The 14,927-nt window shown below is 47.9% G+C and overlaps 1 protein-coding gene across 1 annotated transcript in view; it reads left to right on the top strand.

The window, feature by feature from the left end:
* The first annotated feature begins 1,919 nt into the window (after window positions 1-1,919).
* NRBP2 (nuclear receptor binding protein 2) overlaps window positions 1,920-14,927 on the top strand; it is a 77,786-nt gene continuing 64,778 nt past the window's right edge. Inside the window, exon 1 of the mRNA XM_066578153.1 lies at window positions 1,920-2,177. Within this exon, the coding sequence (XP_066434250.1) occupies window positions 2,142-2,177 (36 nt within the window). The 5' untranslated portion in view covers window positions 1,920-2,141. The remainder of the gene's footprint in view (window positions 2,178-14,927) is intronic.

The following is a 14,927-nucleotide window of genomic DNA, read 5'->3' on the forward strand; positions in this document are numbered from 1 at the left end:
CTTTATGGGTGGTATTATGAGTTTTTGTGGGGGGTTAGTATTACGTTCTGTGTATTTACAAGGAAAGAGAGAAAGGGAAAAAAAAAAATATATGTGTGTGTGTGTTCATAAGCATGATAGGCAAGTATTGGCAGCGGACCAGGGGATGGGTAGAGGGTAATGTGTGTGTAGTTTAGAGGGGAGGGGGGGATAAATAAAATTAAATAAAAAAAGTGTGTATATGTATGTGTGTATATATAATTTAAAAAAAAAAAAAAAAAAGAAAATTAAATTTGATATATATTCTTGTTTTACTAATGTGTGTTTTTTCTCTGTTTAGCAGGTTGGAATATGCAGCACCACGGGATTATGGAATAGGTTGTCTTGTTTTTGTTGTGATATGTTTTCTTATGTAAATTTTGTAGTGTAAATGGGACGTGTGAGATTGGGGATGCGGCCAGACCGGTTTTTCACTCCTGTACAGTTTCTGTAAAATTTTGTAAATATGAATATGTTTGGCTATTATTTCTTGCAAATATTTCTGTTATTTTCTGTTATTTTTGCAAATATTTCTGTTTTTGTATATATGGTTCTGGTGATTGTATTTGGCAAATTTTTCTGTTATTTTGCTATTTTTGTTATTACGCCCTGTAATGTTTTTTACTTTTATAATAAAAAGATTATCACTGTGTTATCTGTGCTTTGACATAGGACTGCAGTATTTATTTGCAAACGTTTCTTTACTGTACTGTACTCATCTGTACAATACTTACATTTTGCAGTACAGTGGGGATTCAGGAGGCAGGCAGCGTTCAGCCAGCACTTTGGGGATTCAACTGCTGTACTGTGTCAGGAGGCAGGCAGACACAGCAACGTTCAGCCGGCACCATGTAGAGGTACACCCTTTAATTATCACACCCATGCGTCTTCAAGTCAGGGTGGAGGTACTACAAGAGAATAATCTTTGTTCACACATGTGCATCTTTGAGCTTATGACAGCCGTGTGGAGGTACTACGTTCAGCAGTCATTTGCCTGCACTGTGAAGTCTTTAATGGAACTGCTTTGTATTCTCTGTTGTCAAGTTTTCTAAGTAAAGTTTATGCCGGGCTCTAACCGTTCCTAGAGACCCGTGGTACCCAGAACTGTCTTTGGCTGCATTTATTCTTCGCCGAGGGTCATACTGGTGTGTGAAGGAACGGTGGCGTCACCCGTGACAACTACAATCCCTGTTATCCTGTCTAGTGGGCATCTTCCTATCCTAGGGGTGTCCCAGGTGGCCTGCAGTGATACTCTGGCCTTGGCTGCGTGTCTCCCTCCAGGAAGGAGACTGATAAGTGCCACTGTGACACATTAGCACTATACCCTCCCAGCTCCCAACGTATGTCAGGTGTCCGGGGTCTCCCTATGGGACGTTCCACAAGAACCAAACCAGGAGCATCCAGGTTGGGTGAGAAGATGACCTATGATCTGATATCAGGATGGGAAGGTCCAAGGATATTGGCCCATTCCCATCCTAAAAGTACCAGCTTGCAGCCGCCCCAGGAGTGAAACGTCACATTAGATGGTCCGCTTCTGATGGTTCCTGGCTCCTCCCGGAGTGGCGGGTAATAGGGTGTTAGTGAGGGGGTTAATATTAATATTAGACTGGTCAAATACTATTTTCTGATTCCGTATTAGCGTGAAGAGGAGCATTAGATGTCCCAGGTCCTCAAGGCACTCATGCCCAATAATGAAACCTGTTCAATCAGAGAGCAGCAGTAGCTGATTAGGAACGCTGCCCGCTCTGCTTCTACCCTCAATCATTCCTTTCTTCGTCCACAGTGCCAGGCTGGTGGGAGGTGATTGGATGGCTCTCAGGATTTCACTTTCTTCCAGTAGAGGGTGCTGCAGGCTCATCCATAACAAGCACTGCTGCCTCCCCACTGCCTGGGCAGAAAGCAGATGGGTGTCTGGAGCCTGGGAAGGTGACAGCAGATCAGTACTGGGTAGAGCTCCGTTCTGGGGGGCTCCATCTCCTACAGTAGTGCAGTCTGGGGGGGATCTGCTGCTGTTTGCATCTCCTGTGCATGTGTAAGAAGGAACGGTGACCTATGTAGCTTGTCGTCTGGAGACATACGGTTATACCCTGCTGTGCCCACATCTGGAAGCCACACAACACAGGATGGCACTTCACATGGTATCAACGCAGTCTGTTGAGGTAAGCCCGCTGATAAACAAGCACAGCATGCTGACACCTCAGCATTGAGAGAGTTAATTACAGACCTCCATCTGATTGTCACAACTGTTATCATTAACCCCTCCAACTGCTAACACGGCCTGGCATGCTTGGCATTTCACTGATTGGCAGCACTCCTACAAAATGCAATGCTAGCACGCTGTCATGTAATACCATAGCTGATGCATCTGGTAGGGAAAGGGTTAATAACCTGTACACATCCGATGAACCCTGCTCTTTGGAAGATGAAGGGTTAAAGTGGGGCTATATTTTGGGGGTTGTGGGGGGGATGTTATTCTAAGTGGAGCCAAGTCGGCCATTTTACACTGTAACCCCTTCATGTCTTAAGAGAGTCCTCGCCATGACAGGTGGCGGCACGCCGGTATAGGTGCACAGTCCCGGAAACTCCGCAGAGGCATCAACACATCTTCATTAACCCTTTTGTTTCCCCAACGCGGTGTGCGCTGTGAAATAGTTTGACAGGGATGATTCGTCACAACATCGAGCGGAAGCACTCACAGCAATATCTGCAGGTCCAATATATGGAAATGTCAGAAAGAAGAACTACGTAGTGCCCAACATCAGCCTTACAAAGTGTTAAGAGTGTCACGGGTGAAAGGAGTACTACGCTGCCCTATTCATTTTCTCACCCAGGGGCACAGCATTCTTACCAGTTACTGTCACTTTAATGAGTTCATAAGTGTAAGGTCCAATGGCGGATTTTTGCTGCGGAATTCTGACGGGCCGTGGATTCCGCGGGAAAGCAGGAATTTAAAAAACAAAAACTGTACTGCGTATGTGCGCTGGTGCGCCAGCCGGCACTTCCACACACGTCCGCAGTACAGGAAAAAAAAGACTCGGACAGGTACATGCGGTCACCGGCGTAGAAACCAACCCACCCGTGGACATGAGGCCTTCAGGTTACAGTCTCGAGCAGCTGCACTAGTTGGAGGACTCTCTCACTCTGATATTTATTTTCTCAACTAGAGGCACAGCACTCTTTAGGCTAGTTCCACACGGGCAATTAAAAGGAGGCTCCATAGGGAAACATGGGAGATAAAGAGAAAATCGCACATCGCAGAAAGATAGAGCATGCCGCGATTTTTCGCTCTCTCAACATTGCATCAGTGAAAACATCGCAGATGGGAAGGAAACCGTTGTAAACCATTGGTTTCATGAGACTCTTGCATCACGCAAAAACCACGCAATTTTCTCGCCCGTGTGAAATCACCCTTACTTGTTACTGTCACTTTAATGAGTACATAAGTGTAAAGGTTACAGTCTCGAGGAGCTGCACTAGTTGGAGGACTCTCTCACTCCGCTATTTTTTTTTACTTCTAGAGGCACAACACTCTTACTGGTTATGGTCACTTTAACAACATAAGTGTCGATCGTGTGCATAGTTTGGCAGTCTCTCTCGCTTGTATAGTCTCTTAATGAGTCCTGGAGAACTGCACCATACCACAAATCCGCCAGGAGGTCAGTATATGCGCCAAGATGGCTGATGGTTCTTAGCTGAACTTTCAGTGCTGCTATGGGTCTTATGGAGGCCATACTTTACGACAGCATGCCCCACCTGGTGTTTGCAGGGTCTATCCATCAGTCTCTTGTATAAGATGCCCTGGCTTCTCTGAGAGTCTCTGTGACCAGTGACTTAGTGTGACGTCACTGTGAGGGAAGAAGCATCCCCGCAATGACGAAAGGTGGTAGACATGGGACCCCCGTTTCTCGCTATCGGTGGGGGTCTCAGTTGCGAAACCCCCACCAATAACTTGTAATTCTTGTACAACCCTTTTAGCGTTCACGCCAATAACATTTGCGCGTATACAGAGTGCTGTCCCTTTTAGAATCCAAGTCCTCCGCTTACGCTGTCCACTGTGGGGTTGCCACCTCTTGCATTATAACAGATGGATCAACCTAACAGTAAGGATACGTTCACGCATAGTGGATTTGGTACAGCTTTTTTAGAGCGGTAAATCCACACCAAATACCACGTCAGAAACCGCGCTGTAAAGTTCACACTATTGATGCGGGTCCACAGCAGACTTTACCGCTTCAATTGAAAGGGTGAAATCTGCTGCGGATCCACTTAAAAAACGCATCAAAATTCACATCAAATCTGCACCAAAGTCCACAGCGCAAAATCCACAATGTGGGAACATACCCCAAGGGTGGCTTTATACGGGACTACTATTGTCTGATTAGTTGCTCGATGGATCGATTGTAAGCAACAGTTTTTTCAAGCAAACTCGGCCACCAACCAGGTGATGAGAAAGAATTAATTCACTAGTCGCTTCACTTCAGCTCTCCTAAAAATAGTCGCTGGTTGATTTATCGTCCGGTATAAGCAGGTAATTTTCTTTCAGTGACTAGCCCATAACTCGCCAGGGAGGTGTGCGCTTCAGTGATGGCAAGATTGAACTACAAGAGGACAACAATCACTCTGTGTGAAAGCACACAAACTTTGAGCAACTACTCGGATGATAGTTGTCCTGTGTAAAGCCACTCTATTGTTTTACCACTCCTTATCTTTTAGTACTTCTTGCATCATTTTGTTAGCAGGAGGGGAGTCATTACAAACGCTGATCCCATATCTGTCCCTCTCACTGGTGCAGTCATCTGTAGACATGGTCGCCAGCTTACTCAACTCTCTCTAGGACGCTGTTGGGGCTGTGGGACAATATGCAGCCACCGGCTCCTTACATCAGTCTTTCAGATTCACCACAGCGTCTTTCTCTCTTGAGTGACCCATCCGAGGGATTCCAGCTCCAAGGCCGTGTCTCTCATATAGAGGTATCAGGCTTCAATCACTCCTCCAGCCTGTCTCTCTCCCACAACCACTTGATGTGCTCCTTGTCGGCTTTTTAGGCCCAGACCTCTGTGCTCTCTCACAGACCCCAATAGTAACAGTGCCCCCTAGTATTGGCACCAATGGTAATTGTGTGCCCAATAGTGGCCCTAATAGTAATAGTATCCCAGTAGTGGCCCTAATAGTAATAGTGCTCCCAGTAGTAACAATGCCCCAGTAGTAAAAGTGGCTCCAATAGTAATAGTGTCCTCAGTTAAGGCCCCAATAGTAATAGTGCCTCCAGTAATAACAATGCCAACAGTAGTGGCCCCAATAGTAATAGTAGCCCCTGTAGAGGCCCCAATAGTATTAGCACCCAGAGTAGCAACAATACAACCAGTAGTGGCCCCAATAGTAATACCGTAGTATATTCAGTAGTACTAGGGCCCCTCCGTGGGGTGGGAGGAAACAGGGGTCACAGCTTGTGATTACAGCAGTGAGCTGGCGGCTGAATGGGAGCTAGAGAGAAGCGGATGGTGAAAAAATAAATACTGACATCGGCCATCGGACTTAATTACCAACCGGGCGGGTGATTCGCCAGACTGGTAGCAACTCTACTAACAGACCGCTTGGTGGCTGTCTAGGCCAAGCCCTGACCTCCTCCTTCTCTCACAGGCCCTGCCTATTCCTTGGTGGCTGTCTAGGCCGTGCCCTGACCTCCTCCTTCTCTCACAGCTTCAGCCAATTCCTTGGTGGCCGTCTAGGCTGAGCCCTGACCTCCTCCTTCTCTCACAGCTCCCTGCCTATTCCTTGGTGGCTGTCTAGGCCGAGCCCTGACCTCCTCCTTCTTTCAGAGTTGCCTACCTATTCCTTGGTGGCTCTCTAGGCCGAGCCCTGACCTCCTCCTTCTCTCACAGCTTCAGCCTATTCCTTGGTGGGTGTCTAGGCTGAGCCCTGACCTCCTCCTTCTCTCACAGCTCTAGCCTATTCGTTGGTGGCTGTCTAGGCCGAGCCCTGACCTCCTCCTTCTCTCACAGCTCCCTGCCTATTCCTTGGTGGCTGTCCAGGCTGAGCCCTGACCTCCTCCTTCTCTCAGAGTTGCCTGCCTATTCCTTGGTGGCTCTCTAGGCCGAGCCCTGACCTCCTCCTTCTCTCACAGCTTCAGCCTATTCCTTGGTGGCTGTCTAGGCTGAGCCCTGACCTCCTCCTTCTCTCACAGCTCCAGCCTGTTCCTTGGTGGCTGTCTAGGCCGAGCCCTGACCTCCTCCTTCTCTCAGTGTTGCCTCCCTATACCTTGGTAGCTGTCTAGGCCGAGCCCTGACCTCCTCCTTCTCTTACAGCTTCCTGCCTATTCCTTGGTGGCTGTCTAGGCCGAGCCCTGACCTCCTCCTTCTCTCACAGCCCTCTGCCTATTCCTTGGTTGTTGTCTAGGCCGAGCCCTGATCACTGCTCTTTCGCAGCTCCTCTGCACGCTCTCTGGTGACTGTCGAGGCCCAGATCTCCATACTCTGTCTGTAGGTCTCACACACATTTTTGTCACACCCTCACCAGAGTTGCCAGACACTAACAGTTATGTGGATGCTGTTCAACCCCATCTACAGCAACTCCCACCGCCACGTAAGCGCAGGGTACCAGGTAATGTCCCCTTCGGTACTGGTGTATCTTGACGCCACCAGGAAGTACTGGTGGAGTCAGGTTTGACAGGGAAGTTACGCCTCCTGAACATGATTGGCTGCTGATCTGGATGGGATTTAGGTCCTGGCTGCCCAATAAAGAAACCAGACAGCATCCCCCGCTGCAGGCAGGCAGCCAGCCGCAGCTGCAAGGTATTTCCCCGATGCCCGTGCAGAACGCGTCTTCTAGGTAAATCGTACTGGTTCTTCCCGGACGGCAGCCCATTCGCAGCACAGAACTGAGCAGGGACACCGGAGCAGCGTGAAGCCGCTTCTCTGACGGCGCAACAGCATGGAGGCCACACCACCCTGCTACACTCACTGAAAGCCGCCACCCGCAGGTATCCCGCTCCATGTGTGCATTTGCACTTCGGAAAGGGCCTTCCCTGCCTTTGCTACCACCCTCTGTCTTAAACTGCAGAGCGGGTCAGCCTCAGCCAGTGGACAGTGAGGTGAAGCGGCTTTGGAGGTGGCGGCCCCCTTCCCTTTTCCCCACCCTCCGCTGGCATATTACTTTACTATAAGGCGCTCGGCAGCACAGAGAACACAGCGTCGGGGATACAGTGCACCACTCCAGGGAGCCATAATGCAGCAGGGCTGAGGGACAGGCAGCTATCTGCGGTACAGCACAGGGAGCACTCCTCTGTGAGAGCACGGATCCTAACAGCACCTTGTAGGACCTTCAGATCTTGACCCAATCGGCAGCTAGGGGTGTGAGAGGGGCGTTATCCCTTTCAAACCCCTAGCTTCCGAAGGCGTAAAGATACACCAGTAAAGGCCCCTTCTGACTGACACTTCCTTCCACTACAGAATGACAGCCAGGGACAACTAACCCAGGAAGGGCGACACGGTTGAGACAACAGTTCATCAGCACTTACTGTGCTCACGGTGGAGGGAACAGCACATTAACGTATTCTAACGTATTCTACCGTACAGCCCCGCACACTGTGATTCACGCACTTTTTACGTGCGACTTGTCATTTGTCCCTTGTATTTGACATGTCCATTTTTATTCTTGAAAATTTTGAAAAATGTAACCCGGCTCAGTCCGGCTCTGCGCAGTCCGTGTGCAGAGGATAAACTGCGGCACACGGTTTCCTCACTGTTTATATATAGTAGATGTTATGTATACAATGTCCTGAGGACAAATACCAGATCCCTGCGGTGCCTGAGAATGCGGCTACGACCAGTTAGATACCACAGCTAAAATATATATTTGGGGAACATCACTGTGGGCCCGCTGTTGTCCTCTGGTATCAGTCACTACATGACTACAACACAGTCAGGAGGTGAATAGGTAACAGACTGACTGTACCAATATTGTTATGGCAGGGGTAGATATGGCATTGGGCGGTAGGGGCGCTGTTCTAATGGTGTCTATATAAATTATCAGCTGCTAGGAAGGTGGTGAGAAGTGGTAGTGCATGCACTAGAATTGTCCAGTAAGGGCTAATGGCCATGGGCAGATTTCTGCTGCGTTTTATGCGGTGGAAATCCACGGTGTTATGCCGCAGCTATTAGGTTCTATTGAACCTAACATAATGTTCATGCTGCGGAATTCCGCAGCATGAAATAAACCGCGGCATGCTCTAATTGCCACGGGAATACGCACGGCCGGCTTCCATTGTAGTCAATGGAAGTCGTCCATCACGCTATACTTCCGCTGTAGCACAGCGGAAGTATCACGTGAATACGCGTCTCCACCCATGGCCAGCCGCGTCATCCCGCACTGCCAGCGCGTCACATGCTGTACTGCGTATGCGTGCCAGTTCGAGGGACAGAAATGACGCGGCGGATCCGGGAGGTGAGTATAAGGGTTTTGGGAGGCGCCGTGGTGGACTCCGCTGCGATATTCCACTAGCGGTGTCTGCCACGGTCGTGGGCATGAGGCCCTATGCGGTATCTGTGCAGCTCTTCTGCCAGGACTTGCAAATGTTTCAGGGTTTATTCACACAGTGCGGTCCAACTGAGATTTTCACAAAACGCAGCCGTTTTGCATTTAATTGCCTTGTGTAGATGTACCCTTAGATATTTTCTCATTGCATCGGTATCTCACCCACTGGTGGTCGCCCCATTAAAGCCAGCATTCGCTACAGCTAAGACTGGCATAAAGGACATAACTACTCCCACCTCTGGATATGTCTATAAGGGGGCAGGGAATATACATAGGGTTATACTTTTGGGGGCCCCTATATGTCATCAGCGGTTTCAGCTTAGATGCAATGTCAATTGGGGTCTGATGTGGTCTAAAATCTGCTGCCTGGCTCATCAGATGCTTGTGTGCTGTTCTGTTTCCCCCGTCCCCCCATGCTTTATACTACAGCTCTGCTTTATAAGTTTGTCTGCTGTTCTGACTATTTTACTGCAGCGTTGCTCCATTAGGACACAACTGTGGTCAATGAATCCAGAAGTGTCTGAAATAGAGTACAGAAAATTATAATCTAGGGGTAACAGAACCCTAGTAGCAAATAGACAATGATCAGACAAATGCTACACCCAGACTTTAGGGGATGGGCCTCAAAAAGGGGAAGGGGCTTCAATAAGAAATATATGGGGGTGCCTAAAGTAAGCAAATGGGCCTCAATAACGGTAGATAATCAATAATAAGGAAAAGCCTCAATAGGGGAGGACACCCAAAAAGGAGGAGAAGTCTCAATAACAGGGAGGATCATCAATAAGGATGTGGGGCTTCAAGAGGAAGGAGGATCATAAATAAGAGGAAGGGCCCTAATAAGGAGGATCATAAATAAGGGGAGGGGCCTCAGTAAACAGAAGGCTACTTAAAAGGGGAAGTGGCCTCATTAAGGGGAGGTTTTTGAAAAAGGAGGAGGAGTCTCAATAAGGGAGAGGAAACTCAATAAGGGTGAGGTGCCTCAATAACAGGGAGGATATTAACTAAGGAGAGGGCCTTAATAAAAGGAAGAATGATAAGTAAGAGGAGGGGCTTCAGTAAGGGGTAGCATTATAAATAAGAGGGACCTCAAAAAGGTGGAGGACGCTCATTAAGGGGAAAGACTGAATAAGGGGGGGGTTCAATCAGGGAGAGGAGTCTATATGGAGGTGACTCAGTAGGGGAGTGGCCTAGAGAAAGGGGAGGAGTCTCAATAAAAGAGCATAAAACGGTTTGCTGTACGCATTGAGCATTTCTCAATACACATTGCAACTCAGTGAAGACGCCATCTTAATACGAAAATCCAACCAAGCCTCAGACCTCTCCTAGAGTGAAGGGTCGCCTGTGGCTGAGATGTGGACTTTCCGTGATACTTCCACCCTTCGCCCTTTATCATCAGGCCTCTGCTGTGCTTCCTGTCACTCCTGACAACCTGTGTGCATAGAACTCTCCTTGTCATGTTCCTGGCAGGCAGTGTTGGGGTCTGGAGAAGAGACCCCCAGACAGGTGAATACATTCAGGGTACCAGCAGACCCCAGCTGGTCTGCACATTGTAAGATGGAGTTAAAATATTAAGATTCCAGTTCTGGAACATTCCACATTAGCTAAATATATCCAGATCTGCCGGAAGTCTCCTCCGCAGCGGGATGTATGAGGAAGCCACTACTATCCTCCGGGCAGCTCAGCACTGCCATCACTAGGTCCGATGTAATATGTACCTGTAAGGGGTCTGGGCCCCCACAAGTCATGGTCAGGGGCCCTCAGCACATTCACTATAGTAACACATTATATGGAAGCAGAATGTATCCATGTAACGCTTATTCCCAGCTCATACAGTGATAGCGTATCTTCAGGAGGCTGGACCCCTACCAATCCCAGAATGTAGACACCACGGTGCTGCTCTCCGGCTGCGTCATCTTCAGAGCGTCTCTGCATAGTAGGGGGCCGGGAAGTGTGGCCCTGATGGGGAAAACAATGCAGGGGATATAGAGCTAGATTAGTGCTGTGGCCCTTCCATTCTTGGTAGGGGCCAAACCTCCAGTAATCACAATCGGTCACAAATCGCCTGACAGGTACTCTGGGACATACGTTTATCAGGAGTGCGGATATTAATGTGTGACTGTTTTAGGTGCTCAGCAGATATTACTGGGGGACTGGCACTGTTTTGGGTACACTGTGGCTGCTATTAGGTGACTGGCGCTAACATGGGTGCACTGTGGCTACTATTAGGTGACTGGCACCAACATGGGTACAGTGTGTTTATTACAGAGTGACTGGCACTGATATGAGTGCACTGTGGTTATAACTGGGTGATTGGTTGTACAGCAGCTATTACTGGGTGACTGCCCCTGCTATGGGTGCACTGTGGCTACTACTGGGTGCCTGGCACTGTTACGGGAGCACTGTGACTTTTACTAGGTGACTGGTACAGTTATGGGGCTATGTGGCTATTACTGGTTGACTAGCACTTTTATGGGGGCACTGTGACTATTACTGGGAGACTGGCACTACTATGGATGCCTAGTGGTTATTACTGGGTGACTGGCACTATTATGGGTGCACTGTGGCTGTTAATGAGTAACTGCCCTTGTTATGGGTGCCCTGTAGCTATAATTGGATTTCTGGCACTATTTTGGGAACACTATGGCTATTACTAGGTAACAGGCACTATTATGGGTGCATGCTGGATGTTACTGGGTGACTGGCACTAGTATGGGTGCACTGTGGATAATAATGGGTGACTGCCCGTGTTATGGGTACCCTGTAGCTGTTACTGAGTGACTGCTACTGCTATGAATGCACTGAGGCTATTACTGGCTGAGTGACACTGTTATGGGAGCACTGTGGCTATTACTGGGTGACTGGCACAGTTATGGGGCTATGTGGCTATTTCTGGATGTCTGGCCCTGTTACGGGAGCATTGTGAATATTACCGGGTGACTGGCAAAGTTATGGGGCTATTTGGCTATTGCTGGCTGATTGGCACTGTTATGGGGCGATATGGCTATTACTTGCTAACTGGCAATGTTATGGGGGCACTGTGACTATTACTGGGAGACTAGCACTACTAGGAGGTGGGTGAGGAGACTTACAAGACCATGCATGCTCCTCTGGGTAATAGATGCAAATAAGGAAGATGAAATAATACCTCTGCAGCGCCACCTATTGGATGGCAGCATTCCTTCAAATCAATGTACGACTCTTTAAACAAGTCTTTAAGACAAAGAATGGGAGTGGGAAACAAAATCGGAAAACCATACACAGACAGCTGTTTGAGAAAACTATAGCACAGATAATACACAGGCCTGGTGACCTTCTAATACATTTGGGGACCAACTTTCACATCCCTTAGCAGTGGACTCCTCTACCCATCCTGTTCTGGTATTGTTTCTAAGTGCAAATCAATCATGCCATGTCTAAGCCTTTTTAGGCCTCCTTCCCACGAACGGATTTACGCCGCGTAAATCCGCGGCAAAAATCCGCTGCGTTGCCCCCTGCTATTAGGTTCTATTGAACCTAATAGCACAATGCTCACGATGCGTAATTCCACCGCGGAATTACGCACCGTGAAATCTCCTGTCCTCACGCGCAGCATGTTCTATTTGCTGCGGGTGTACGCGCTGACGGCTTCCATTGCAGTCAATGGAAGCCGTCCGTTCACGCTATCTCCCGCTGCAACCAGCGGAAGATAGCGTGAAAAAACGCTTCCCCGCCTACCGCCGCGCGTCATATGACGCGGCCGGCGCGTCACGTGACACGGCCGGCCACGTCATGTGACGCGGTGGGGGTGGGTGGGGAAGCGTCTTCACGCTATCTTCCGCTGGTAAGTATGGGGTCTCTGGGGGGCGCCGTGACGGGCTTCACTGCGGAATATTACGCGGCGGAGCCCGTCACGCTCGTGGGAAGGAGGCCTTAATGTATGTGTGTATATATGTATATATATATATATATATATATATATATATATATACGCACGCCTCTTCGGATCTATTCCATTTAAGCCTCAGGAAGAACCCTGAGTAAGTTTGAAAGCTCGCTATAACATTGTGTATTTTTGTTAGCCATTAAAAGGTATCATATCTACAAGATTACTTGGTTTCTCTTGCTGGGAATAATCACATTTTGCTCTACTGGCTAACACCGTACCAAACTTTTTTCTCTTTACCTAATGGAGGATACCAGAATGTACCGTACACAGATGGAATTGAAACATTGTCTAAAGAAATTGGCGCAACTAGACAGCGAGATTTTCTTTTTATCCAAATGCAAGAAGGAACATTTAATTTCCAAAGGACTTTGCCTGGGGAATCCCATTCTGCATACCTATAATACCCTTTATCCACAGCGTCTATGCTACAGGACTTCTGAGAGACTGCGGAACCACCATATCAAAGTCTTCTATAGCACCAAGAAAAAAACCCTTATGGAGATACAAACTTTAAGGAACACACTTACAGAGGACTTGAAACTGAGAATTTAATGCTATTACACAACACTACTGTTGTACCAGATAAAGAACAAGGAAAAGAAACTGGACAAGCAGAAAAAGATAAAAGCATTCAATATCAATACGCAGGAAAGAAGGGCCATATGTGCACTCAGATCAACAAGGAGATCACCATTAAGCCTGCAGATAAGGGTGGTGCTATAGTCCTCATGAATACATCGGACTACACAAAAGAAGCAGACAAACACCTGACGGACACCACATACTAAACCAAACTGGATCAAAACCCAACTCAAAAATATGTGAGAGAATTGAGAAGGGTCATCAGAGTTTGTCCGTGGGCTCCACAAAACCTGGACTTGACACTGGAGAACCCCAGGGTTGGAATATTCTACATGCTTCCAAAACTACAGAAAGCTGGCAACCCAGGAAGGCTTGACAAACACTCCAGATTGGGGTCGAAACATCGCATACTCTGATGTAACGATGGAATAAAGGCTCATCCTGCTGGATGAATTCTTCCTATTTGCTCCGTATGCTGCTGCCCTCATTTCTGCCTTCTAGTCCTGGGTATAAATAGATGATGGGAGAGATCTCTGTATACTAGTAATTATTAGGAAATTATAGTAGCAGTGTTTCTGGTGGCGCAATTTTACATATAATGAGTGTTGGGCAAATGACGCCCGACACTCGTCCACGTGTATACTTGCTCCCGTGCTGTTACACAAGAGCGAGCATCGCTGGATCACTCACAGAATGGCGAGCAGGAAGGTGAGGTGGCTGGAGGAGAGTTCTCTCCCCTGCTTCTCTCCATTTACTGCAAGCAGCTGCCGTTCTTAAAAGTGAACGACTGGACGATTCTCATCCAGTTGTTCAGTTTCAGCATGCTGTTACATGGGACGATTATCATTCTAAATCCCGCAGTAGAACAATAATCATCTTGTGTAAAAGGGCCTATACATTTGTCATCGGGCTCTGCTGCTTTAGGATCTGTGATGAGGTCACCGTCATGTAATAAGTGGCGGAGCTAAGAGCCGGTGAGTGATCACATAACGTGACATCATCAAAAGGGCCGAGCTGAGAGCCGGTGAGTGATCACGACTGTGACATCATCACAGGTCTTGTCAGCACCTGGCTGCTGTCCGGCTCTGTAGGTTTTTTAATAAAGCCAAGCAGCACCTGTGATGAGGTCACTGTCATGTGATCAGGGGTGGAGCTAAAAGCTGGTAACTGATTACATGACGGTGACATCATCACAGGTTCTGTCAGGCTCTGCATGTTTTATGCTTTAGGACCTGCGATGACGTCATGTGATCAAGGGCAGAGCTTGTAACTCACACAGTCATGGACAAGTGGTCATTAGCATTTTGACATAGTTATTAGGTCACCCCTCAGCCGTCTTTTTTCTAAACGAAATAATCGCAATTTTGATAATCTCTCTGGGTATTGTAGTCCACCTATTCTATTTATTACTTTATTTGCCCGCCTTTGTACCCGCTCAAGTTCTGCTATGTCCTTCTAGAGTACTGATGCCCCAAACTGTACACAATATTCCATGTGCCGTCTGACGAGTGACTTGTAAAGAGGAAGAACAATGCTCTCGTTTGATGCACCCCATGGTCCTATTTGCCTTGGCAGCAGATGCCTGACACTAGTTGCTCCAGTTAAGTTTACAGCTAACTAAAACCCCCCAAGTTCTTTTCCATGTCAGTGTTCCCCAGTGGTTTCCCATTTAGTGTGTAATGGTGGCATGTCTTTCCTATGCCCATGTGCAGAACCCTACATTTATCAGTGTTAAATCTCATTTGCCACTTTTCTGCCCCAAGTTAAAACTTATCCAGATTCTCTTGCAATCTCCTTGCATCCTCTCTAGTGTTCGTTTCTTTACATAGTTTTGTATCATCTGCAAATATTGATATTTTACTGCACAATC

This window comes from Eleutherodactylus coqui, chromosome 9, assembly GCF_035609145.1.
Source record: "Eleutherodactylus coqui strain aEleCoq1 chromosome 9, aEleCoq1.hap1, whole genome shotgun sequence".
In the NCBI taxonomy this organism is placed as follows: Eukaryota; Metazoa; Chordata; class Amphibia; order Anura; family Eleutherodactylidae; genus Eleutherodactylus; species Eleutherodactylus coqui.